The 26,176-nt window shown below is 37.3% G+C and overlaps 1 protein-coding gene across 1 annotated transcript; it reads right to left on the minus strand.

Annotated features, from left to right (window-relative positions):
* Nucleotides 1-20,887: 20,887 nt before the first annotated feature.
* Nucleotides 20,888-24,876, minus strand: rhcga (Rh family, C glycoprotein a). Its single transcript, XM_059526962.1, has 11 exons — nucleotides 24,618-24,876; nucleotides 24,251-24,443; nucleotides 23,903-24,053; nucleotides 23,421-23,568; nucleotides 23,171-23,337; nucleotides 22,751-22,888; nucleotides 22,526-22,662; nucleotides 22,177-22,301; nucleotides 22,008-22,084; nucleotides 21,590-21,666; nucleotides 20,888-21,174 (listed from the first exon to the last, which is right to left on the minus strand). The coding sequence occupies exons 1-11, from the start codon at nucleotides 24,841-24,843 to the stop codon at nucleotides 21,141-21,143; spliced, it is 1,473 nt and encodes a 490-aa protein (XP_059382945.1). The 5' UTR covers nucleotides 24,844-24,876; the 3' UTR covers nucleotides 20,888-21,140.
* Nucleotides 24,877-26,176: the final 1,300 nt, after the last annotated feature.

Genomic DNA, 26,176 nt, shown 5'->3' on the forward strand with positions numbered 1-26,176 from the left:
ATTATATAGAAACAAACTCGTTTTAATAAATATGATTTCTTTGTGCAGCATGTAGTGCAGAAAAGATAAAAGCTACTCGTTAGTGCGGCATCTAGTGCCAGTTTGAGGATCACCATAAGAACAAAATAATCCAACCCAGAAAACATGTACACATGCCTCAAAAGGGCCAGAACGCAGAAAGTTTCAAAACCTTTCTACACACACAAAAGAAGAAGATAATTACAGCTTTGAGAGTGGAAGCATCTATATGGTTTCGAAAAGCTTGTCTAAATATATGAAGAGGATAAAAGAATCAGCTTATATGTAAGGGTTGAGAAAAGTGTCTCCCTCTTTCCATTCAGCAAAGCTTGCAGAATAACTCACAGAGACATTCAAGAGCGGGAGATGGCAATGACCAAGAGAATAACCAAAAAGTTGAGTTTTTTAGCTTAGATTAATTTTGTGTGTGAGGTGAGGGAATTTTTACTTGTCAAAAGAGGGAAGTTAAAAAAGAGGAAGTCACACAGTGGAGTCATTGTCTAGCAGACCACCACACTCATACAGCGATTCAGCATCGCCTTTCAGGGCCCAGAAGCCTGCACAGGACTAACACAGAATGTTAATGCACTCTGCCCGTTGTGAGAGCAGGCACACACTGCTGTGGTTCTTTTCACATGCAAGGGGACGCTGTGATTTGTTGACTGTTTTTTTTCATCGTCTTCTTCCTGTGTTGCATTGAGTAAAGTGTAGCCCATTGAAAGAGGGAAGGCAATGGAAGATTTGGGGGGTTTGAGACTCTGGCGACCCCCTGGGATGTCATTAAGTGCCACCCAGGTATGTGGCATGCTGTTTCCAAGCTATTTTTGGTCTGTTTGGACAAAATACAGGATTGATAACACACTCTAAAAAATGCTGGTTTGTTTCAAACCAACTCTGGGTAAAATACGGACTAACCCAACTTTTGGGTTAAAATTTTAATGTAAAAAATCAACCCAACAGCTGGGTTAGTTCATATTTGGCCCAAAGTTAAGTTGAAACAACCCAGCATAAATTTTAGAGTGCAACATTGCAGGTTCTTGTTTCTTTGAGAAAATATCGCCCTTGCAAATAGCATTTAAGTCAACTAGTTAAAAAGAAAATTATAATAATAATACGAGTTTACAACTTTTACAATGTCTGTTTTTAAAAAAAAAAAAAAAATAAGAATAATGAAAGATGCATAAAGAAAACTATTCTGTCAAATTACAATTATTCTTACATCTATCTATCTATCTGCTTTAAAAATTGGCATTTTCATGGCTTTTTTATTTAAAGTTACATATTAACGACCTTTTAAGCTAACATTGAAATAATAAAACAAAAACTATAAATTCAAAAATAATAATTGTGGATATGTTTTGAGGACAGCATATCTGTAGGCATAATGCAGATGTAAATATATCTAACAGATCACTTCAGCTAAAGATCAATGGAAATAAACAGGGTTCACATTTATCTGTGTGGACCAAAAAAAGCCATTAACACCCAAAAAAGATCAAATCAGCACTCATTATTATTTTACACATGCTGCATAGTGTATGCTTGTGAAGGCATTATTTAGGCTAAGTCTTATACTTACAGTAAAATCTGCCATTATAAGGTCTACTTGACAAAAAACTTTTTCATACATTCAGATGATGCATAATATGGCTGTAGTACATGAATAAGAATACAGTCTATATGTAAAAGAGCAGGGCTCTGTGCCAGACAAACCAGCAGTGCCCGTCTCATGCCACGGTGGCACCATCTTGTGGCAACAGGGGCAGTCAAGCTTGAAATGGCTATCCCTTCATGTCAGTCAGCAAACCTTTCAATACACAATATCCCACAATTCCTGTGTGCCAAATAGAAAGAGTTGACCTGAAAGATCTAGAAAAATATGTAACAAGATTTGCATGGTTGGTTTGCAACAATGAGCTGAATGCAGAAAAACAATTAGTAGTCAGGAGGAAAAATAATTTATTTCCATCCCACTCTTCTTTCCGAGAAGAGGTCATTGTTTCCAATTACGGAGATGTCCGACAGCCTTTGAATAAATGAGGTAGATGGGCTTTTTCACAAGGCCTGCCCTGCAGAAGAGAACAAGGCATTCAGTCAGGGGCCGAGATGTACCTCACAGCCTGAGCAAAGTTTAGCCCTCGCTTTGTACGGCACAGACAAAACACTCTCCTCACTTTGGCCACTTTGGCCATTTGAAGCTCCCAATTAACACTGAATGTCCTTGAAGAGATCAGATGCCCACAATTATCTGCTTGTGCTTTGATGGCGCAGACTCGCCATCACTTCCAGTGAATGCACATTAAAAACAATCATTGTGGGTCCACACACAGCACAATGAGGCAGCACAGTGTTTCGTGTGGATTCTTCCGCCGTGCAACCCAGAAGTAATGAGTGCTAGATTGGAGGTTCGGGTCATTTCACTCACATTCCAGGGCACAATGCTGCCAGGGCACCGGTAATGCCCATTACAGGTTTGCTGCATTCAGAAATATCCCGGTACAGGGCATATTTTGCATTCTCAAATACATGCTTCTATCCATGCATAAAAAAACATGTTTAGGAGAATGTTCAGGCACTTGAGGGAATGACAATGTAACTAAACACACAAACAAATGCACGCATACTGGCATACACGTCCACACACACACACACACACACACACACACACACACACACACACACACACACACTTAGCTTTTTTTAAATGAAACATAGCATTTTTATTCACAAATTGTATTTCTTATCAAGGACATCCCTAAATCTCCTCAAAGAGGGACTCAAATTTACCCCAGTAAACACACAAATGCATGTAAATGAAGGTGGTAGACTAGACTACCTACTAACTACATGAATTCTTACATTTTATTTAATAAACTAAAAAAAAGTGTTCAGTTCAAGTTGGGTTTTTTTATTCTAAAAATGTGCTTTAATTAGAGTTTATAAAAACAATGCTTTTTCTTTTAGAGTTTTAAAAAAATATTGTGGAAAATATTTACCTTTGACCCCAATTTTAGAACAAAAATATTATTGTTATTATACTAACAATGAATTAATAATTATTTAGAATGATAGAATCAATTTTAGTTCTTGCAGTCTCTACTAACGAGCTGACGAGTGGAATCAGGTGTGTGAAATAAGGGCAGCATAAAAGGTGAAGGCCAGGAGGTCCTCCAGGACAGGTTTGGGAAGCACTGATTTAAAGTATTGCTACGTAGTCATAATACACAATACACCCAAAACCTCAATCAAAACAGACACACAGGGAATTCAGGTAGCTAATTATAGCCAAGCAACCACAAAGATACACATACACACCACATCCTTGCCAGTTATGAGAAAAATCTTTCTCCCGCTCTTATGGATGTTCAAATACAAGCCAGAGTTACAGAAGTAAGAATATAGCAAATCACAGAGGTAGTGTCTTGTCAGAGGGCAGGCCTGTTTGCATTTGGACATCAGTTGTGAGCTCCTGACAAGACGCGACAGGCCAACTATAACTCACCAAACCCTGCATTTTGGTGCATTTTCCAGCCTTACCCATTTACAATGGTTCAGTGGAGATTTCTTTATTTCAGCGCAGACAATGGTCCCTTTCTATACTACTGCCTCGCTTGCTCTTTCTCTCTCTCACACACACACACACACACACACACACACACATACATACATACACAGGCGAGCAGACTCAAACACTCTCGCTCGCTGTCGCGCGCATTTTGATGGTAATTAATGACATCACTGCGAAGCGAGGGGAAGAAAGGCTGAGGTGCGTTTGTTTGCTGTGCGGACCGTGGGAACCCCGAGCCTCTTGAGAGTGGCGAGTCAGGCGCTGGGACAATACTCACGCTGTCGCTTCTCACCCAAACACCCCCTCGCACACTCCGGACCCTCGCGGTAGTACTCAGTCCTCCTCCTCCTCCTCAATGATCTCCCTTCCTCCTGCAGCTCTGCTAGGAATCGGCTGCCCTCTCTCTGCCTGGTGCTGCAGCGCACCGTTTGCGTCGTGCGCGCGCGGGAGAGAGAGTTTTTAAAACTTTGTTTTAATAAATATACTTCCAAATCAAATAAAAGCGTTCCAAATCGCGTACATATGCACTAATCTATGGCGTTTTGTTTTATGAATAGTGTGAGAGTAGTGTGTTCACACAGGAAATTCTCAAAAGAAAAAGTGCACTTGAAATACCCGGATGATGCACTTAAAGGGATACTCCACCCCAAAATGAAAACGTTGTCATTAATCACTTACCTCCATGTCGTTCCAAACCCTTTAAATGCTTTGTTCGTCGTCGGAACACAATTTAAGATATTTTGGATGAAAAATGGGAGACTTGTGACTGTCCCATATATGGGACCAAGTAAAATACACTGTCAAGGTCCAGAAAAGTATGAAAAGCACATAGACTGTAAAAAATATGGACAAAGCGTCTGTGACGTCACCCATAGACTTTCTGAAGAATGGGTTTGAAGCCGTTTATGGGGGGTATGGGCTGCGCCATCTTGGAAAATCTTGGGAAATCCTAACTCCGCCCACCTTCTGACGCAGCGCGCTTCACTCAGCTTGCTCTGCAAATTCGGCCATCTCTGTGTATATTTTAGGCAACGAAATATGTTATAAAACACCATACTAACTATTTTCGTTTTCATTAAAAGAAATCTTAAACATTATAGCCACACAAATGTGGTTCAGGCAACGCATATTGATTATATTCAACTACAAATAACGTTTGCCTATTTATGAAAAAACTAAATATAAAACACAAACCTGCCTCTTTTCATTTTAAATATAATATAAAAATATTAAACATTTTATGGTCCAGGCAATATGTGCATTTGTACTAAACAACAGATTTTGCAGTAAACAACATTACAGATCATCTTTGTTGTATTAAAATTTAAAATGACAAAACTCAACCCAGTCTCTTTTTGTTAAATTTCAGTTTTATCAATATTAGCCATTATAAAAGTATAAGTAAAAGGTATAAGAAGCTATACAAATAAAGCAAACAATTCAGTTAAACATACAAAGTCAGCGCTCTAGTCTAACCATACATCGGTAAAGTTAAATAGCTTATAAAATTATGAAACTTCCCCTCAGCCAAAACGATTGCCCAGGGAAAAAATTATAGATTTACGAGACCAAAAATTGCCCATTAGATATACACAAGATGAATTATATCTCATGTTTAACCACTACAGAGACGCCAGAGTCCGCGGCATTGGCGGCAAACTTTAGAAGGTCTAGCCGAGGAAAGACTGCTTCAGGCGGGGTACATGAACGCCGAGCGCCCGGTCATCGCTGGATCAACTGGATAAAATTTTCATAAATCTTTAAATAAACCACAGATTTGAGCTTTAAACAACTACATTCTCGCCTGAAAACCTCTTAAAACTACATTTCATGATACAGAAACAGTAGTATTATATGTCAACTGAATTAAAAAATGGCGCTTCTTGTTGTCATTCTCCGTGGCGCTGCCTTGTCAGCTGTCAATCAAGCTGTCAATCAAAGTTAACCACGCCCTTATTGTCATATATTTTATATCTAAATACGATCTAAACTAACGAGTTATAAAAAATTCACAGCCCTCACAGTTGTCAGGCACTCGGAAGCTATCTAAGAATACAATAAAAATCCATGGGACCAACCTGTAAAAGCATGAATTTATGCTGTGAAAACGGACATTTTAACATGGGGGCTATGGACATTTGCTCCCTTTTGGGACCTTCCCCTGGCGGATTTTCGATGTATTGCAGTTTTTCGCACTTCCATCTGCCATCAGTGGTTCAACCGTAACGTTATGAAGCAACAAGAATATTTTTTTTATATGAATAAAACAAAAACAACGACTTTATTCAACAATTTTTCTCCTCTGTGTCTCTACACATAACCGTAGGGCCATTTTGGAGAATATGAACAGAACGTAATAGGTTACAGATTACATGTCATCCTATTTAAAATGGAATAGCTGCTTGCATCTTAACATGTCTAACGGACATTTCTTACTGGATGAAGGATCATCACCTTCAACTCAACCTTGCCAAGACAGAACTGCTTGTGGTTCCATCAAACCCATCGTTTCATCATAATTTCACCATCAAGTTAGGCACATCAACCATAAAATCTTCAAAAACAGCCAGACCCCTTGAAGTTATGATTGATGATCAGCTGACTTTCTCAGACCACATTGCTAAAACTGCCCGGTCCTGCAGATTTGCTTTATTCAACATCAAGAAGATCAGGGGTGCGTTCTCCGAAACTACCTTAACGCTACGTCGTTCTTAAGTTGTACCTTAAGAAGTACCTTATCGTTAATACGTGGTTTCCGAAACCTTCTTAGTTAAGTATACCTTCTGCAAGTCATGCGTTCGTAAGGTTGGTCTGGAGCGCTCTTAGGTATACCTTATCGCTGCTGACGGTTCATACCGCTAGTGGCCACCACTACGCAAAAAGATTTTTTACATCGCAGTTTAATTACACATAGAAAATTTTATATGAACATTTAATATAAAATCTGATTTAGTATTAAAATTACATTTTTACTTTACTTTAAAATTATACACATAAAATACTTAAGTTGTTATAGCCTACACCCAGTGTATGGAAGTGTTTTCATTAATAAAGTTTCCATACACTAATGGTTGTTAGCTTTTTTAATTACTATCCTAAGGCACATCAGCTGGCGAACCATTTGACAGAAAAGGCTTAGGAGTCTATATAAAGAAAGATGAGTTTACACAAACTTTATAGCTATGGCAGCGAGACAGCGAGTACTTGTTTTAAATCAAAGACGGCGGCGTCCGCGGAGCCAGTTAGAGTTTGTCAACTACTTTATAAGAGAAGCAGCACGGAGCTCGACGGAGCTACCCCCTCAGCCCCGAAATTCAGCTGCTGGCGGCTCTTCGTTTTTATGCCGTGGTGGAGTTTTCTGGAGGTTGTTGGGGATGGATATGGGCTGAGTAAGACCTCAGTGTGGCTGGGCGATCTCTTTTTGCGGACTTTTTTCCCCCACATAGTGAATGTCGGTATGTCTCTCATGCTTGCGCTTTTATTGAGGAAATCATCCAATTACACAAATGAGCGATTTACGCCAATAATGTGATACGGCTGGTGGATAATCAGCATACGTTGTGGAGAACATTAACACACTTATGGCCGTGAGGGTTTGGGATTGTACACTTGCTAAATTATAAACACATACTCGTATTTATTTCTGCATGTACTTATTTCAATAAGCCCCGATAAATGCAGTTTGTACTATTTCTAAAATGCTTCTTTATAAAGAATATTGTTTTCTCAATACTTTACCTATACCACTGTGAAGGAAAGAGCGCACAATCGATCATCGAGGCGTCGATATCAACCTATTCAGCACCTCCACCATGGACAGCAACTGCTAAGGTCGAACTTAAGAAGGTTTACCTTAAGCAACATCCAAAGGTATAGTTCGGAGAACACACGTAGCAAAGGTATACCTGTAGTTAAGGTGTACCTTTTGAGTATTCGTAGCGCGCTAAGAGACAACGTTATCGGAGAACGCACCCCAGGCCCTTTCTTCAGGACATGCTTTACAACTCCTTGTTCAAGCTCTTGTTCAGTCCAGACTGGACTATTGCAATCCTCTCTTGGCAGGTCTTCCAGCCAGTTAAAACCTTTACAATTAATCCAGAATGTGGCAGCAAGATTAATTTTTAATAAGCTGAAAAAGAATTCACATCACACCTGTTTATCAATTTGCACTTTCTACCAATAGCTGCTCGCATATGTTTGCCTACAAAACCACCACTAGCTCTGCACCCCTTTCCCTAAATTCATTACTTCAGACTTATGTGCCCTCTAGAAGCTTGCATTCTGCAAGTGAACGTCCCTTTATTGTGCCATCCCAAAGAAGCACAAAATCACTTTCACGGACACATCTCTTTCATTTTTATTTGACCCTCCAACTCTAGCACTCTCTGTTCTAATTATATTCTTTATATGACAAAAACTTGCCCAATTTAGACTTGCATTCTATTTATTTACTAACTTGTTATAGACCTTGCATATCATTGCTCTTTTGTTGATTTTGACTGCTTCCTTTGTCCTCATTTGTAAGTCGCTTTGTATAACCTGTATATATAAACCCAAATAGGAAATAAAATAGTTATTGAAAAATTGTGTCCTACTCTATGTCCTAAACTCATGAAACATTTGTGTCTCATTTAAGAAAGAAATCAATCATATCTGTATGTGTATGAAAATGTTCGGTTGTAAGCCCCTACATTTAATTACATTTAATTATTTTTCAGAAAATGTAACAAATTACAGTTACATTTATTTTGTAATTAAATTACATAATTCCGTTACATTTAACTAGTTACTCCCCAACACTGCACCAATACTTGCAATTGCTAATTTCTCATTTACTTGACACTTTTTTGCAAATTAGTTCACAGCACTTTTGTGGCAAGGACAGTTATCCTCGATCAACCTGCGGAAGTATTAAGGGCACCATGATGACAACATTTGTCCTTTACACTGTTCAGACCTTCAACAGATCTCAAACAAATGCATGACAACACACAATAATGCATAACTGTTTTTAGAGGTTTAAGTTTCTCAGAATAAACAGGTGACAATTTGGCTTGATTTTTCTATGCATTTTTCTGTGCTTAGTCATTATGTTCTGTTACAACAGCTGTCAAGGCACAACATGCATGGTCCAATTAAGTGGGCAACAGTAAGAGGAACTGAGTTGGCTGTCAGTCAGCAGCCGGCCTGGGGCCAAAGGTTAGTAATCAATTCAGAATTCCACTTTAAGGTTCGCAGAGATGAGTGGACACTCACCATAGGTCATGCTCTTTAAATAGTATAGTCTGTTCTCTGCAACATGGCACCTGTGTAATAACCAACCACTACACTCTAATGGGACGTCCTAGTGTTTCTGGAGGGATTGGAGGTTTGTTCTTAGTTAGTAAAGGATGAGAGTTGTGTGTGCTATTGTGTGTTGTCTATGTGTGGTCACCACTGTTGGACAGTGTATCCTGAGAAGTGCAGTGGGTTGCCACATATATATATATATATATATATATATATATATATATATATATATATATATATATATATATATATATTTACTTAATTACTTATTTAATCAATTATGTAACTTTAAATGTCCATCCATCCATCCATCTTCTTTCACTTATCTGGGGCCAGGTCGTGGGGGCAGCAGTCTAAGCAGAGACGTCCAGAATTCCCTCTCCCTAGACACTTCCTCCAGCTCAATGTCAATGTCATCAATGTCAATGTCAATGTCATCAAGAGGAGCCAGGAATTTTAATGTGAAAGAAAAAAAAGAAGAGAAAAAAAATCATTTGTTAGGTGGGTTATGACACAATAAAATAAAAATGAATTTTTTTAATGTAATTTCAAAGGAGACATAAAAAGACCTCTGCCTTATTATTGCAACATTTGTTTTGTCACCCAAATAAAAACTACATGAAACAATGAAAATACAAAACAATAAATGATCTTGTTTGTCAGAAACAAATCCATCATTACGGCATTTCATCTTTAAACTTTTGTCAATACATAACTGATAACAATGCTTTCTCCAGTGAAAATGTCCACCCCTGGGTTGTTTTCTTACATCAAAAATCCACCACCATATTGTTTAGAACTGTTTTGGACTATTTTTGCTTGTAAACATTACTTGATCTTGACTATTATTTTAACTAGAACCATTGTTTTGAAGGTAAAATGTCTTGAAAGATTTGTTTCTTACAAACACACAGCTTTTTGCATTACAAGATGTTTATTGATGGAGTGGTGTGGATTACTTGTGGATTATTGTGATGTTTTTATCTGTTTGGACTCATTCTGACGGCTCCCATTCACTGCAGAGGATCCATTGGTGAGCTAATGCTAACTTTCTTCAAACCCATTCTGATAAAAAACAAACTCATCTACATGTTGGATGGCCTGAGGAGAGCACATTTTCCGCAAAAATTCCTTATTGGATTAACTATTCTAAGAACTCCTTCAGTCTTTCATAAGAAAATTCAGCACTGCTGTAGACATATGGAGAAAAACATTTTACAAGTTGAGAAATGCAGACCATTGAAATCTACTTCACTCTTGCCATTCCAGAGTTTCTTATAGGTCTGTTGATTATGAAGGGCATGAAAGGCACTTGACTTCACACCGCTGTTCATGTAACCACTCTTGAATTTGTTTAGCAGTATATGAGAGCATCAACAGGGTTGATAATGCTTCCTTGGCTTTGCAATGCAAAGCAATCATTACACCTTATGACTCCCACAAGTAATCTTTATAGATACCTCAACATGTTTAACAGCTAGCAATAGTAAATAACTGTGCATTGGAAATGCAAAACCATCAGCATGGTGAAAGGTAAAAACAAGGCTAAAAAGACTCATTGTTCCATGTAGATATTTTCCACTGCTCGGGGTCAAGGTATTAAGCTTCTTACAGTAGGTTATGTGTCAATCTACAAAGCCTTAGGAAACCAATGATTTCTAAATGGCAATAAACTGAAACATTCCTGCTTTTTGAAGCTCACAATGTGCAGTAGTAAATTGCAGTACTCCTGGGCTCATCTTAGTGTTTCCGTAACACACTTATGATGTATATTGTCTGAAGGAGAGATTAAATGTTCTGTCATAGAGAATAGGACTCAAATATAATCACACACATGAATTATTAAAATTGCAGCACTGTCAAGAATCTTTAGATACATAACCCGACATGCTCGAGGGATTAGAACGTAACAACAGCTTCATTTTGATGGTTTAATTTCAGCAGCCGTGTGAGAATTCCCATGTATTGAACACAATAGATGGCGCATATGAAATGCAGTCTAGTCTACAAAGTGGCAGATTAGTTGCCTCAGACTGACTTTTTGACCCCATTGTCTGGGAATTGCGTCCTCCAATGGTAGTGGGAGACAAAAGCGTACACTTCTGAAAACCAGCAATCCGATCAGATGGTGTCTGTAATGTCTGAGTCAATGGAGTAATGTGACTCCACCTCTCTGGCTCCACCCGTCCTTGTCTGGAGTTCCTTGAACTTGAACATGGCTCAGTCTGGTTTAGACAAGGGTCTGTCTGGGATGGTGGCTATCCTATAAGTCTATAAGTCGAGCATCCTATGTGGTGCTGTCATGCTGAAGCAAGACTCTGGGAAGCCCAAGATGGTTCCCAGGGGCCTCACGTGTTCTTTGGTTCTCAGAGCTGCATGCAGAGATATAAATATGCATGCTTTGATAAATGGAGTCTGGCTGCGTTGTGATTGTGCATTAGCTGTTCTGCTTTATGTCCTGGAAAGTTAGTATGTAGAGCATTTACCCCGATTTAGATGCAAGAGTCTGTCTGGGGCCCTCGTTGTGAAAGATATTGTCTTTTTACCTGGGAGGTTTATATTTTTGTGTGAAAAAAGGTTGCAAGGTTCTTTATTTGCAAATATGGTTAGAACCTTAAATATCCATGGAACCTTACCTTTGCACAAAAGTTTCTTTATAGATGAAAAAGTTTTTTTAGATTATTAAAATGTTCTTTACAATAAGAAAAAAAAAAGGTTATCACAAGAAATGTTCACTGAAAGGTTCTTTACTGAACTGAAAATAGTTCTATGGCATCACTGCAAAAAAAAAAAAAAAAAAAAAAACCTTTGAGAATCTTTATTTTTAAAGTGAATGACAGCTAGAAAATTCCAATATGACCATTGAATTCAGCTGAATTATCAGAATTTCACATCAGAATCAGAATGTGCTTTATTCACCAAGAGTGAAATAAACAGCATGTCCTCAACCAAAGAGAAATCAGGGGAATCTGCCCTGCCTATATTCATCCAACTGCATTCAAAACTTTTTTTTCCTGTGGTACCACCCAGTAAGTCCCCTTCACAAGGAACCGGGTCCCACGTGAGGTACACAACCGCCCTGTCATTCAGAGAGCACTGGGAGAAAGAGATGTTTCAGCCAAGACAACAATGCTGCCAGACGGCATTGCATGCACTCCTCCACTTTCTGCCCTGCCTAGCAACTGCTGTCCAGTGACAGAGAGGCTTCATCCCTAGCAACACGAGCGTAGAGATGGAGAGGCCTTACCCCTTAGCAACAAGGCCCCTGCAACTGAGAAGGGCGCTTCTGTAAGCGTGACTGAAAAGACGTCCCTCTCCCCACATCGCCCACCTCTTTTTCTGGTGTGAAGTTCATCTGATGGCTCTGAAAAGCAGACCCTCCCCCTCTCAGACACTTGTCAGATGGAGAAAAGAAAGGGGCAGATACTTGGTGGATAAGATCATGACTAATCTGTTGTTTTTTGCTTCCAAGATCCGACGGGGCCTTTAAAAAAACGCAGCAGTGCATACAGATGACGATGGGTCTCCTCTCTGAATCATGGGCTGGGAATTTTATTTAGGAGGGAAACAACTTTCTGGTGGGATGCAACTTTTTCCCCTGCATGTTTCTAATATTTCAGGTTCTCTTTGTCCACTTAATATTCATTTTCCTACACATACTAAACCACTTTGAAATTTTGAATTAGAATTTGCATTTAGTTGATCAAAAGTGACAATAAAGACAATTTCTATTTAAAATAAATGATGTTCTTGTGAATGTTCTATTCATCAGAGAGTCCTGAAAAAAATCTGTATTGTGGTTTCCACAAGCAGCACAACTGTTTTTAACACTGATGATGATAATAAGAAATGTTTCTTAATCTTGAGCAGCAGATCAGCATCTTGATTTCTGATCATGTGACGGTCTCATGAAAATGCATATAAATAGTATGCCAAATACAAACAGAAAATGCTGCTATGGATATGCAGAAATGGACTTTGGCATGCATATGATGCACACGTGTTTGACCTGCATATAAAATGCAGTTTTCGCGTGCATATCATACACAATTTGTCGGCATGTATAAAGGCTAATACAATTTTGTTTTCCTCGTACATATGATATGCATCCACCCCACAACCCTAATCTTACCCATTGCATATCATATGCACGCCAAAGTCCATTTCTGCATATAAATAGTATGCCAAATCGAATCTCGAAACTCGTGCTATACACACTTTCATGAGATTGGGATGGCACTGAACAATCGATTCAGTTTGAGAGTAATGATGCTAAGCTATGACTTTTCCTTTAAATCTTCTTCAGAGAAATCCTGTGAAGTGCTTGTGAACATTCAAAGTTGCACGAAAATGTAATTTATTTAAAGGAAAAAATTGTAACACTTTATTATAGGGACCAATAATCTTAACTGTTTGCTCATTAGAATGCCTAATGTTAACAAATTGGCTGTTTATTAGGCCTACTTAAAGCACAAATTGTGCATATTCTACATCCCTAATCCTTCCCAATACCTAAACTTAACAACTACCTTACTAACTATTAATAAGCAGCAAATTAGGAATTTGTTGTGGCAAAAGTCGTAATTAATGTTTTTTTTTAATAATGAGAATTGGACCTTATAATAAAGTGTGACCAAAAATGTTACTTTTATATATAGTGTGGTACTCCATTATTATACATCGGAAGTCATTATCAGACTTTTGGAGGGATTTGTTTTGATTGGTTTCCATCACTGAATAAATGTAAAAGTTGGTCAAACTTATATATATATATATATGTGTGTGTGTGTGTGTGTGTGTGTGTTTGTGTGTTAGTGTGTATGAGAGAGAGATAGATATTTTTTCCATTAAGAAGTATTTGTTTTACACTCCAATTTAATATTCATATATCATAGTATTTTTATAGTACTACAAAGGTATTTCAAAGAATACTACAGATAATGCTAGATAAAGGGTAGGTAGGTAAAAACAAAAAAAGAATTTTTGACAGAAGAACAAACATAGTGTGTCCAGGTGCTGCTACTTTACAAAAATTCTCCACAATTTGAGCTGAAAATATCATGTTCTCTTGAACCCCAAGAACACGCCATTCAATTAGAAACTTTACATAAGAAACTTGCAATGATGCAGATAATGACTATGTGCCTCCTTTGCTCTTCACCTTAAACACATGTTAAACAGCAGCAGATGGTGGAACAGAGGGAGAGAGGTGTTTCCATTGCTTTAGCACTTTTGTTTGACAGCTTGCCCTGTAAGTCCATCCCTGCTCCAGAACTCTCTGCTTTTCTTCTTCTTCATCAGGCAACCCCTTTTTCCATGTCCACTGAAAGAAAATAATTTGTCCCTGCCTGTGTCCCTCAACAGAGGAATTGATCAAAGGAGCCAATCAGTTTATTCCGACCAATTAGCCCCCTTTTGCCCCGAGCATTGGCTTAAAGCAGCCGGCCATAATCATTGGTTCCACCTCGTAATTAGTATTAATTCTAGTGCTGACATGGCTTAAGATCCTCATTTAAGGGCTTGTCCCTTTGGGGGTGGGAATGTAGCATGGAGAACAGGAAAGCCTATGCTCTCTTAAACACAGCAGATGTGTTCATATTGTGCAGTGCACAGCTGATAGGAGAGATGGGAAAAGGAGGATTGGCCAGATAAAAAGGTTTGATGAATGTGTTAATGAAGAGAGCCATAGTATATTCCATTCGGACTACATTCCCACTGACTGTAGTGTTTTCTAACTCAAAGGGATAGTTCATTTAAAAATGGAAATGTGTTAAAAATGTTCACATTCTCATTCTTTACTGTAACAGATTTGGAGAAATTTAGCATTAAATAATTTGCTCACCAGTGGATCCTCTGCAGTTAATGGGTGCCGTCAGAATGACAGTCCAAACAGCTGATAAAAGCATCACAATAATTCACAAGTAATCCAAACCACTCTAGCCCATCAATTAACGTCTTGTGAAATGAAAAGCTGCTTGTTTGTAACAAACAAATGCTTAATCCATTAAAACACTTCCTCTAATGAAAAAGTCCATCCCTTGATGCCCTCTATAATCAAAATCCACCTGCTTATTTGTTTAGAACCGTTTTGGACTGTTTTTGTTTATAAATGTTGCTTGATCAGAGCATATTTCTGTCCTGATTCAGATGAGATTAGTTTTTCACTGGAGAAAGCAATATCCACAGTAAAAGACTTTACATTTTAAAATGTCTTAATGATAAAAAAAAAATGTTCTTTACAAGGCATTAACCAATAGACTGGAATTGTGTGTATTACTTGTGAATTTTTATGTTTTTATTTGCTGTTAGGACTCTCATTCTGACGGCACCCATTCACTGCAGAGGATCCATTGGTGAGCAAGTAATGTAATGCTACATTTCTCCAAAACTGTTCTGATGAAAAAATAAACTTATCTACATCTTGAATGGCCTGAGAGTACGTACATTCTTAGTAGATTTTCATTTGTGGGTCAATTAATCCTTGAATAATTCTGCAGCCTAATCTCAAATGTGAAAGCTAAACATCTTTTTGCAACCTAATCCCAAAATGTCCTTTTTTTCCATCCAGCAACCCACCAATCAAGCACAAAGTGTTGCTGAAAAGGCAAATAATCACTTTTCAAAAGAACTGCCATTAAATGGACTCTCGCTTTCACACTTTTCCTAATGCAGGTGGATCCTCTAATTAGAAGAACATTTTGTTTTGAGCTGCTCGTGCTCCAATCTTTATTGTCCTGCCACCATCGATTTCATTTCCAAATTTGCCTCAGCCGGACTGCCGTCAATGGACCGTTATATTTATTGTCCATGGGGTCATATTCTCTCAGACCTGACCCTTTGACCCATGCAAATGGATTCATGTCGCACTGAAAAAGCCTGATTGAGTTTTAACGAGGCGTAATGCTCTTGGATGTAGAAACCGATGAATAAAGGAACAGCCGACATGAGAAGCAGTTTGGGAAAACCAACACACGAGAGAAGGAAAGGTCCTCTAACAAGGGGACAAATAATGAAGATTAGCATGACAAGCAGGGCCAGGTTTTGAAGGCCCATGATGCTTTAGATAGATTTTAATGCACTCGAGGAAAGCAAAACTATGAAAGGTATGATTCACATTCACACGCTTTAGATTAAAGAAAATAATGCTGGACTTCACATTAGAAATTATGTTTCAGTTGCCCAATAAAAGACTGAGGTTTGGCCCTGGAATTGTTTTATGATTATATTAACCCAACAAACCCATTTTTTTAATGGGTACATTTCATAGACTTCTGTTTATTTACAGCTAGTTGCTTTGACCTAACTTACAATATAACTCCATTTATGCATAATTACATTTTTTATGTAATTCATATTCATATATGTTTTTTTTGTTTGTTCTGATTTGTTTTGTTTTTACAAATAATAATATATGGTCAGATCGGATGTAGCCCCCTTTGGTACACATTTGTTCCCAAAATACACACACACACACGCGTTTGTTTTTGTGAAAAGTGGGGACATCCCATAAGCGTAATGGTTTTTATACTGTACAAACTGTACATTCTATCGCCCTTCACCAACCCTACACCTAACCCTCACAGAAAACTTTGTGCATTTTTACTTTCTCAAAAAAGAAAAACTCATTCTGTATGATTTATAAGCATTTTGAAAAATGGGGACATGGGTTATGTCCTCATAAGTCACCCTCTCCTTGTAATACCTGTGTCATACCCATGTCATTATACAGAGTTGTGTCCTGATATGTCACAAAAACAAGAGCACACACACACACACATGAGGTGACCAAGATATCAAAATAAATAAATAAATAAATAAATAAATAAATAAATATGCTACTATAATTATTGCATTCATGTTAATTTAATATGTTGTTTGAATAAACTTTTACCATTTTCAGCAAAAAAAAAAAATCCTTTATTGAATCTAGGACACTCAAGTAAACACTTTATAAACCCATTTGGTGAAAGGTGAAATGCAAGCCTATTTATGAATAAACATCTGTATTTTATAGATAAGAAAAAACCATAAATGGCTTCCTGCTTGTTGTTTGCATCTAACCTTAATTTGAGGTTTTTTTTTTTAGATATAAATAACATCTTAGAATAAAAAAAAGTGTTTTCTATAAAAACGGCAATATAAAAAACTATCAAAAGTGTTACAAAATTAGGTATTTTACTTCATTGCAATCTCTATTAACTATATATTTTAATTTTTATTCAGCAATGTGTTATTTACATATTTCACACAATTAATGTTTATATACAATTTTTTAAAACAACGCATTTTAATCATCTATTAGCTCTTAAAGCCACAAAACTTCTTCACAGTTTTAATTTCTTCAGGACCCCAATTCAACCCTCAAATGGGATCTTCAGCGTAAGTGTTTTTCCCTCAACCATGAGTAAAGAAGGATTCAGTGACAGATTCGGGGTAAAAAGGTCTATCGGCACAGATGTACCAATCAAGCAGTGCCAATCAGCCCTTAAGAGTGATATAATTATCAGGTCAGGAGGGGAAAGAGTGCTGAAAGAAAGACAGCACCTTTCCTCCAGCCCCCCCACTCACTGCCCACCATTATACCCAAGCAACAACAGTCCAATTTGTCCATGAGGCCCTTGTACCCACACTCCCTGCCGAGTTATTTAGCTCCTCTCCTGCTCTTCAATGGCAGGTACTGATTAGAGGGGCTGCAATCTCCCTCCCTGGTCCCTTTAAAAAAAGAAAGAAAAACTAGCCCCCTTCATCCTGGCAATCTTTAATCTGATTACAGGCTTTCTAGGGCTTTTCAGACAAGACTGGCCATGTAGGACAAAGGCAGGCCAAGTGGTTCCACACACAGCCTCTGAGCTATGTGATCCAAGTGTGGATCTCTGGGCGCTCGAACTCCGCTGGCAGTTCTTTTGAGAGTAAACTAAGGCTGGGTCGGCCCACCTGCCCGCCTGCCGGCCCGCTCCCCTTCACACAGAGGATTATCCAGAACATCTCTGTTACAGGAGCGACACCCGACCCCCCGGCCCCTGCAGACTTGTTTGATTAGAGAGGAGAAGAGATCTGACCCTGGCTCTCCTGCTTTCAGCCGCTCAGCTCCATGCGGCGGTAGATCCTCAGCTCTGGGCTCCGCCCCCCTTTTCCTCATCCCCATGGGAAAACCGCTCGAAATCAGCGCTGCCATCCGTCTCGTTTATACCTTTTAATCCCTTAAACCTGAGTGAGCTGTTGCGCATCTGCCCTGACACAATTTTCTTCTCGTTTGACTTGCCCTTGCAGAACATAGACTCTTAAAAACAAAGGTTGGCATTGATGGTTCCACGAAGAGACTGTAACATCCATGGAACCTTCCTATTACACAAAAGTTTCTTTAAAGTGGAAAAAGGTTCTGTAGATTATTTAAATGTCCTTCACACTAAGAATAAAAATGGTTGAACTGAGACTAGGATGTTTCGATTATGGCCCACTTTTTCTAGCCCTTAATTTAAGAGTGTAGATTTTTATCCCCTTGCGTTAAATGAATTGTTTTTGTGAGTGCAGACCTTTTGATTCTAAGAGTGTAGACAGGAAATGAATGCATTTTATGTAAAAAAAAAAAAAAATCTGGAGATTTTGGTGGTGGGGTTGGAAAATGTATAAAAGGGTGGTGAGTTTATTTTAATGTGAAAGAATCCGCAATCTATGTCAAAAGGGATAGAAAAATAATGTCAAACACAAAAAGACAAGCAAAAAAGTATGATTTTGCAGGAAAGTGAGAATTTCTTTGAAAATATTTCATGGTTTTTTTTATCTCACAAATCTCATTAAAATGTCTAAAGTTATGGCAAATATTAAAGCAAGATATTATAAAATTGTGGATGACTGAAAACGGAAGTTCAAGCCAAGCACAGTGCATTGTGGGATACAGCGTGCTCTGTATATTCTGCACATTTTAGCGAAGGTCTTCTGTCTATTTTATGCATACAGAAAATGTACACAATTTGCTACATATAAAATCTATACTGTATACTGAGTTTCCTCTTTCAAAGAAAAACAGGCTATTTTGTAGTTTGTCTGGCTGCAATATTATATGGCACTTTTTTAATCATACAAATGGAAAAATAAGCATAGAATCTTTATTAAAAAAGTAATATCAAAACTTGGAAAAGTATATATAAAATATAAATATATAAGTAAATAATAAAAATCTATATACTCAATATAATATTAATGGCAGAAATAGTAAGACTATTCTTGTTTTCATCAAAAACCTATTTTGAGTCTTTCTGGCCATAATATTAAACAGCTCTGCTTTTGTTAGGAGTGAGTACAGACACTAAGCTTTAATAATGGCACACCTGTTAAATTCATGAACATGAAATCAGGCACAGATTAAAGTCCTTCATAAAGGCACAAATTCTCTCAAAACCTTCATTGGCATCTTACTGTGCTCATTCACAAAAGCAGTGTGTATTTGAAGTTCATTAAATGTCATGGTGATTGATCAGGAAATGACCCATTTGACCCCGTTTGACCCTCTACAAGAGTCTATTTCCATTAGAATGGAGGAGTCTGGCCTGAGGGTGACCAAACTCACACTAACAGATGACCAGCAGCTCAATTAAAGATCGTTTGACAGACTCTAGATAACAGTTAGTCAATGCATGTCTTTAGTAGTTTTACTTTTACACAGTATTTTATAGTATTCTCATGCAGTTTACTATTCACAATATTACAGGATAAATTAGCAGTAACATTAATTAAATTAATTTGTATAACAAAAGACAGTCAAATATTTGAAGTGCATGTCTTTTACATAAGTATATATATATATATATATATATATATATATATAGTACTTATGTAAAAGACATGCACTTCAAATATTTGACTGTCTTTTGTTAACCAAATTAATTTAATTAATTAATTTAATTTAATTTAATTTATTTTATAAAAAATACATGGACTGAGACTGTTTTTGCAAGAGTTTAATTAATTATAACATTCAGACAAGTGATTTGGGATATTTGGCAGAAAATTCGATAATTTAGTTATAATTTAATTATATTTAAGACAATTGAAGAAACAATTTAAATTACATTTACATTTATTTATTTAGCAGATGCTTTTATCCAAAGCGACTTACAAATGAGGACAATGGAAGCAATCAAAAACATCAAAAGAGAAATGATATACAAAGAATAAAAAGAGTTCATTTAAACATTTAATAAACTTTGGTATAAAGAACAACAGCTGTTAAAACAGACAAACATTTGCATTTAGCAAGTACACTGTTTTTGAGCACCAATGTGAATTCACTGCATTTTACATTTTAAAAAGAATATAAAGCTTCATGATAAAAATAAAAATTGCAAAAAAATATATTGTTAGCATTCTACATCTAAAAACACTCCGAGGTCATTGACCTCTCAAAAGTCAAACGTAAAAAAAATATATATATATTTTTTATATATACATACATACATATATATATATATATATAATCTTCATGTAATCTTTCACATAATCAAATCCGGTCTATGATTCTGATTGGCTGTGTTCAAAGCTGTTGTAAATTACACTGCAATCATACACCTTTGTTTACTTTTTGTGTTGATCAGCAACAACTTTGTAGCAACATTGGCTGTTTCTGAGGAACTACATTGTTTGGTGAAAGAATACTGTTTTTATTAATATCATTACAAATGATTTGCTATTTTTTATTCTGAGAAACCTAACTTCATATATGGAATAATGGTTTTATAAAAGCAATAACCCCATGAAGCAGTGGCTTTCGGTGAATTTCAGGATTTCAGTGAACGTCCCTTAGCTGTTATAAATTCACTGCAAACCAGGCTTCTCGGGGCTTATTGCTTTAATAATAAGTCTACATACCAGGAAGGAAAAATTATCACATCTCTGGACACTTGAAATAAGCTAGATAAATAACTAAAACATCCATGATATCAAAACTATAATATTCTTTAGTCAGTTCATTATCACAGCAGTAAACTTGACAGAGTACAAAAATTATTTCATGCTTTAGTTTTAGAAATGATATATGCAAAAACTTATTTATTCGATTAATTCCAGGACTCTAAAAACATAAAATTGAACTAGGAGCTGACCCGACTGGGTCTGTGCTCTATTAGGCAGGCCAAATACCTCACAAAGGTATTACAGGTACTATATTCTCTTCAGAGCAGACTTGGTCTGAACATTCATTCTGTCTTTTCATTTTTTGGGCCAAATATGATGTGATGTGTTTCCTCTTTTGTCATACAGACATTTTGCATTAGGTCAGTTCAACAGTGAAGTTAGACTCTGACCTGAATGGTGAAACAAAATGAAAGAAAATAAATATTGTGGAGCTCTGGTATGCATAAAAAATACGAAAACAATTCATTCTTTTTTTTTTAAATAAAATTAAAATAAACATGTATGCTGTAAATTTATTTCTTTACTGAAATTCAGTTACAAAATTAACAGATGGTGTTACATTGTGATAACCTGCACTTAAAGCAGGAAATCTGTTATGTGGTTATGTACTGCCATCTCATGGTGCAACAAGCGCAAAGTTTCTGTTGCATTTCACTAGACTCTAGACCCATTGAAATGTTCTTTTAACAATAAAAACGAAATAAAATGACAAAAAGATTCAACTTAATTTCTATATATAAATCTTATAGGGTATTATAGGCTATAGTATTCTCTCTTTGCATAACACCAAAAGAATATACTTACATCATGTCTCTATTTTTGCCGACCATGTGGCTGTTGAACTCTAGAATGGGAGGGATGCTCTCCTCATCCTCAGGCAACTGGAAAAGATTATTTAAATCATTAAACACAGTTCGGACCGAGAGAGTTCACACCGTATAAAAGAAACCAGGGCTATGTCACATTTATTGGTTCCCAACCCTGGTCCTTGAGGCACCCCAACACTGTACGTTTTACATGTCTCCTTAATCAAAACACACATGAGTCAGGCCATTAGCTCATTAGTAGAAACTCCAAGACCTGTATCAGAGAAAGGAGAAATTCAAACCGTGCAATGTTGGGGTGCCTCCAGGACCAGACTACTACTAGCCTACATGTTTATGCGAGTTCTATTGTGCCACCTAGATGTGAAACAAGTAAATAGAAGTGAAATCAAACCCACCTCCCAGTACAACTCATCATCATAGCAGTTTTCATCGGCCGGGTCTCCCCAGCAGCATGGCAGTCTCAGAATAAAACCTGTGGATACATATATGAGGGCTATTATAGCTCAGTAAAAGTAAAGACATACAAAAATGTGTTATTTAAAAGAAATGTTTTTGGACGCTCACCTACTGCAGCTCCACCTACGATTCCAAAAGCAAGAGCAACACAAAGACCGGCGGCCTGGAAGCCTCCCTGCATGGCAGGCGTCCTCTTACTGAATTGTCCTTCAAAATCAAAGGTGTTTATCAACCTGTTGAGAAAAAGGAATTTGTCTTAATATTCAAAAAGGCTATTCATATATAGTAATGCTACTGATTTAGCTGCATTGACATTATGGTCTGAGAGAGAGAGAGAGAGAGAGAGAGAGAGAGAGAGAGAGAGAGATTTGGACTGAATTGAGCTGGATAAGACAATTAAAGCCACTTTGTAGAATTTAAAATTTATTTTCACCAAACAGTTTGGAGCCACACTCACCCTTCATGCCCGTAGACGCTCTCACTGGCAGTAGCTGCTGTGATGGCACCCACGACTGCTCCCAGGATGCCGGGCATGGCGTGCAGGTTATGGATGCCACATGTGTCTTGAATCTTCAGGTACTTCTCCATGAAGGGCTACATGAAAAAAACAAACACATATAAATCAATCTGCTCTCACTTGGCAAATGATGCTCAAATGCACCTGCTCTTCTGTCAGACTCACAGTGATCACCAGGTAGCCAAATGTGGAGATTATCCCGCAGATGAAGCCCACGATGAGAGAACCGTATGGTGAGATCATAAATTCGGCCGCTGTTCCCATGGCGACTCCCCCAGCCAGAGTTGCATTCTGTATATGCACCTGAGTTGCACAAAGCATGTTACAAATTGGATTATCAGAGATACTAGTTTTATGGATATTTTAAATGTAATATTCTATGTTTTTATTTTTATATTTTCATTTTACTTGAAGCGTGTATTGTATTTAGTCCTTCGTGTTAAAGTAAATGACAAATGTTGACTGCAGAAGCTAAATAAGGGTTTTTTGTTTCAAGTAACTTTTTTTTAAATGGTTTTAGTTTAGTTTGAATTTTAGTTAACTATAAAACCCTGCTGAAGATGTAATTGAAGTGCTCTAATTTACCATGTCCAGTTTTCCCTTTTTGGCTGAAAGGCTTGATATGGCAAATGTAGTAAGGACTGAAGCAGCTAGTGAAAGGTAGGTGTTTATGGCGGCCCGATGTTGTCCGTCTCCATGATCTGCGATGGCAGAGTTGAAACTGGGCCAGAACATCCAGAGGAAGAGGGTGCCTGTAAGAGGAAACATTTTTTTGAAAGCAGCTCATGCATGATCTTATCACAAGCATCTATGTAATGTATAAGTCGTCACTTACCAATCATAGCAAAGACATCAGAGTGGTAGGCAGATCCGTTCAGATTCTTGCTTTGGTCTAGTTTCGGTCGATAAAGAATCCACGATATTGTCAGACCATAATATGCTCCGAAAGTGTGGATGACCATGGATCCGCCGGCGTCCCGAACCTGTGAAGAGTAAGAGCAGTTTGGAAATATTCAGACTTGGGGATATTCACCAGGGCTGTCATAATTAACTGAAATAAAGCTAAAATTATTCAGTTATTTTCCAATGCATAATAAATAAATAAATAAACTAAAAATGTAGCAGTTAAGTGCAAAAGATCTGAGTTAATATGATGTTAACGCAAGTTAAATCTTCCATCAACATGCTTGTGTAATTAAAAAATTAACATTTAAAGTTGTACTAACTTAATCTTTGAGTCTTTTAACTTGAGAAAAATGTTAACGCTTTAGGTTTAGTAGCAATTTACCATATAAAATAAATAAAACTGCTACTCACATGGAGAATATTAAGAATGATGTATTCCTCAACTGCAAACAATGTGATGCCAAATAGTGTCAACACCATCAGCTGCACTGGGCTGACTTTCCCCAGCAGAGCTCCATAAGCAATCAGACATCCAGCTACACAGAAGTCAGCGTTGATGATACTGATGAAAGCAAGATGGAAAATTACGGTTAGTTTTTAAAATTCTTCATTTTCTATATCTGATGCACTGATCAGGAAAATCAATTTTGCAATGTGAATTAAGCATGCATATGATGGCACTATATAAAAAAATGCTTCAATACTTCATGTGCAAGAGGCTTAATGAGTCATTCCAAAGGTGTGAGGTGCGAAACCTACTTCTCAATTCCGATCTTGATTAGGCCATCAGCTGGGTCCAGAGAGTGAAACCAGCCCTGCATGAGAAGAGCCCACTGCAGACCAAAGGCAGCGATGAGAAAGTTGAATCCGACCCCGCCGAAGCTGTAGCGCTTCAGGAAGGTCATGAGAAAGCCAAAACCCACAAAGATCATCACATGCACATCCTGAAAACCTGCCCAGGCAAGGACAAAGAAGTTTAATGGATGAACATATAACAGGACCTAAGAATATAATTAAATAAAACTATTAAATGATAGAAAATGATCTAATAACTTATATAACAAATTAATTGTGTTATAATTTATTGCCCCATCAGTGTCAATGCCTGCAGATCTTGAAAACTTACTTGGGTATCTGTAGTAGAAGTCGTTCTCGATGTCACTCGTGATGTTTTTCGCATGCTTGTAGTCAGACCAGTGTGCATCCGACTCATCATTATAACGCACAAACAGTCCAAACAGGATGATCATGGCAATCTGCCACAGGAAGCAGACCACAGGCAGACTGATCCGGACATCAGGGTTTTTGGGCTTGCACCAGAAGCTTCGGCAGCAGGCAGCTAAGTTCCCCATGGTGAAGTCAAGAAGTTAAGAGATGATTTGTTGGGAGAGGCTCTCTTGTAATTTCTGTGTAGGGTGCAGCTGTACTTATAGCCGGTTATCTGGAGGTGTGTCTCTGCTCTGCAGGTGTACCTTCTTGAAATAAAATCCGGGTGACCATGACACTCACCTGACAAGACTGATCAATATCTGCTCTGGTGTCTGTCTGACTTTTTTTTTTCTTCTTCTTCCTTTTGAAGATGTCATACCAGTCTTACTGGACTTAATTATAATTACACTTGGATTATGCAGAACAACTTTGCAAGTGCAAGTTATCTTTAGGTCAGATATTTTTTCTTTGCACTTTTCTGTCATGGATTTTGGACTTTTGGAAAGTTTTTTATATATTTGAACTGATTTAGAGTGCTGTGGATATCCCAACCCTCAAAATCAGGAAAATCAGGGCAAACGCGTTAATGACTAAAGAGTAGGAAACTGCCAGTGCATGTTTTGTAAAAAGCTGATGCACTGGCATCTTTTTATGATGCTTTATTGCTTTTGTTTTACAGGGCATCTGAAGAAATCAAAATGCCTTTTAACTAATGCAAAGAATCTGCGTGATTCATGACCATCTGATTGTAAGTAAAACTCTACATGCATATCAGTTTTAGCAGTGACCAGATGTTTAAACAACATTTCTCAGTACTTTGATAATATTTCTTTCATTCAAAAAAATAGTACTAGAGGAACAGGTCAAGGCAAAAACATGATGAAAAATAAAAAGAAATAACAGAAAGAGTGACCTGCAAAACCTATAAATGTTCCCATATACATACATGATATGTGCATTTTAACCTAAAATCCTAAATTGATGTTACACAAATTAAGTTTAATTTTTCTGCATGAAAGAAAAATTGCACTTTGAAAAAAATGTTTTTTTTAATCTTCATTTTCATCTTAAAGAGATAAAAAAAGTAAGCATGACTTTAATAGTTATGATCAAGCATCTTTATATTATAGAGCATCTAGATATTATCATCATTTTTCTGAAATAGCTGAACTGCTGTGTTACATAATGGAATCACCTGTATCTGCTCTATTCTTTAACAAAAACTGAGGCTACATGATAAATTCAACTGAACACAAAATTGTAAATCTCAAAGATGTTGTCACATTAAGGGTTATAAACAAACCTTAGTGAACATAAAGCACTTTTCACCTTCTGAATATATTGCACATCTGATGACAGCAGTCACTTAACTGAGAAATTAGAAAATCCTACAAATGTGCATAGCACATATGCCGATGATACAGCATTAGTGGGTTTTGTACAGTTCAATACTGCATCCTTAGAGAGCTTTGAGAG

This window comes from Carassius carassius, chromosome 3 (genome assembly GCF_963082965.1).
Source record: "Carassius carassius chromosome 3, fCarCar2.1, whole genome shotgun sequence".
NCBI lineage: Eukaryota > Metazoa > Chordata > Actinopteri > Cypriniformes > Cyprinidae > Carassius > Carassius carassius.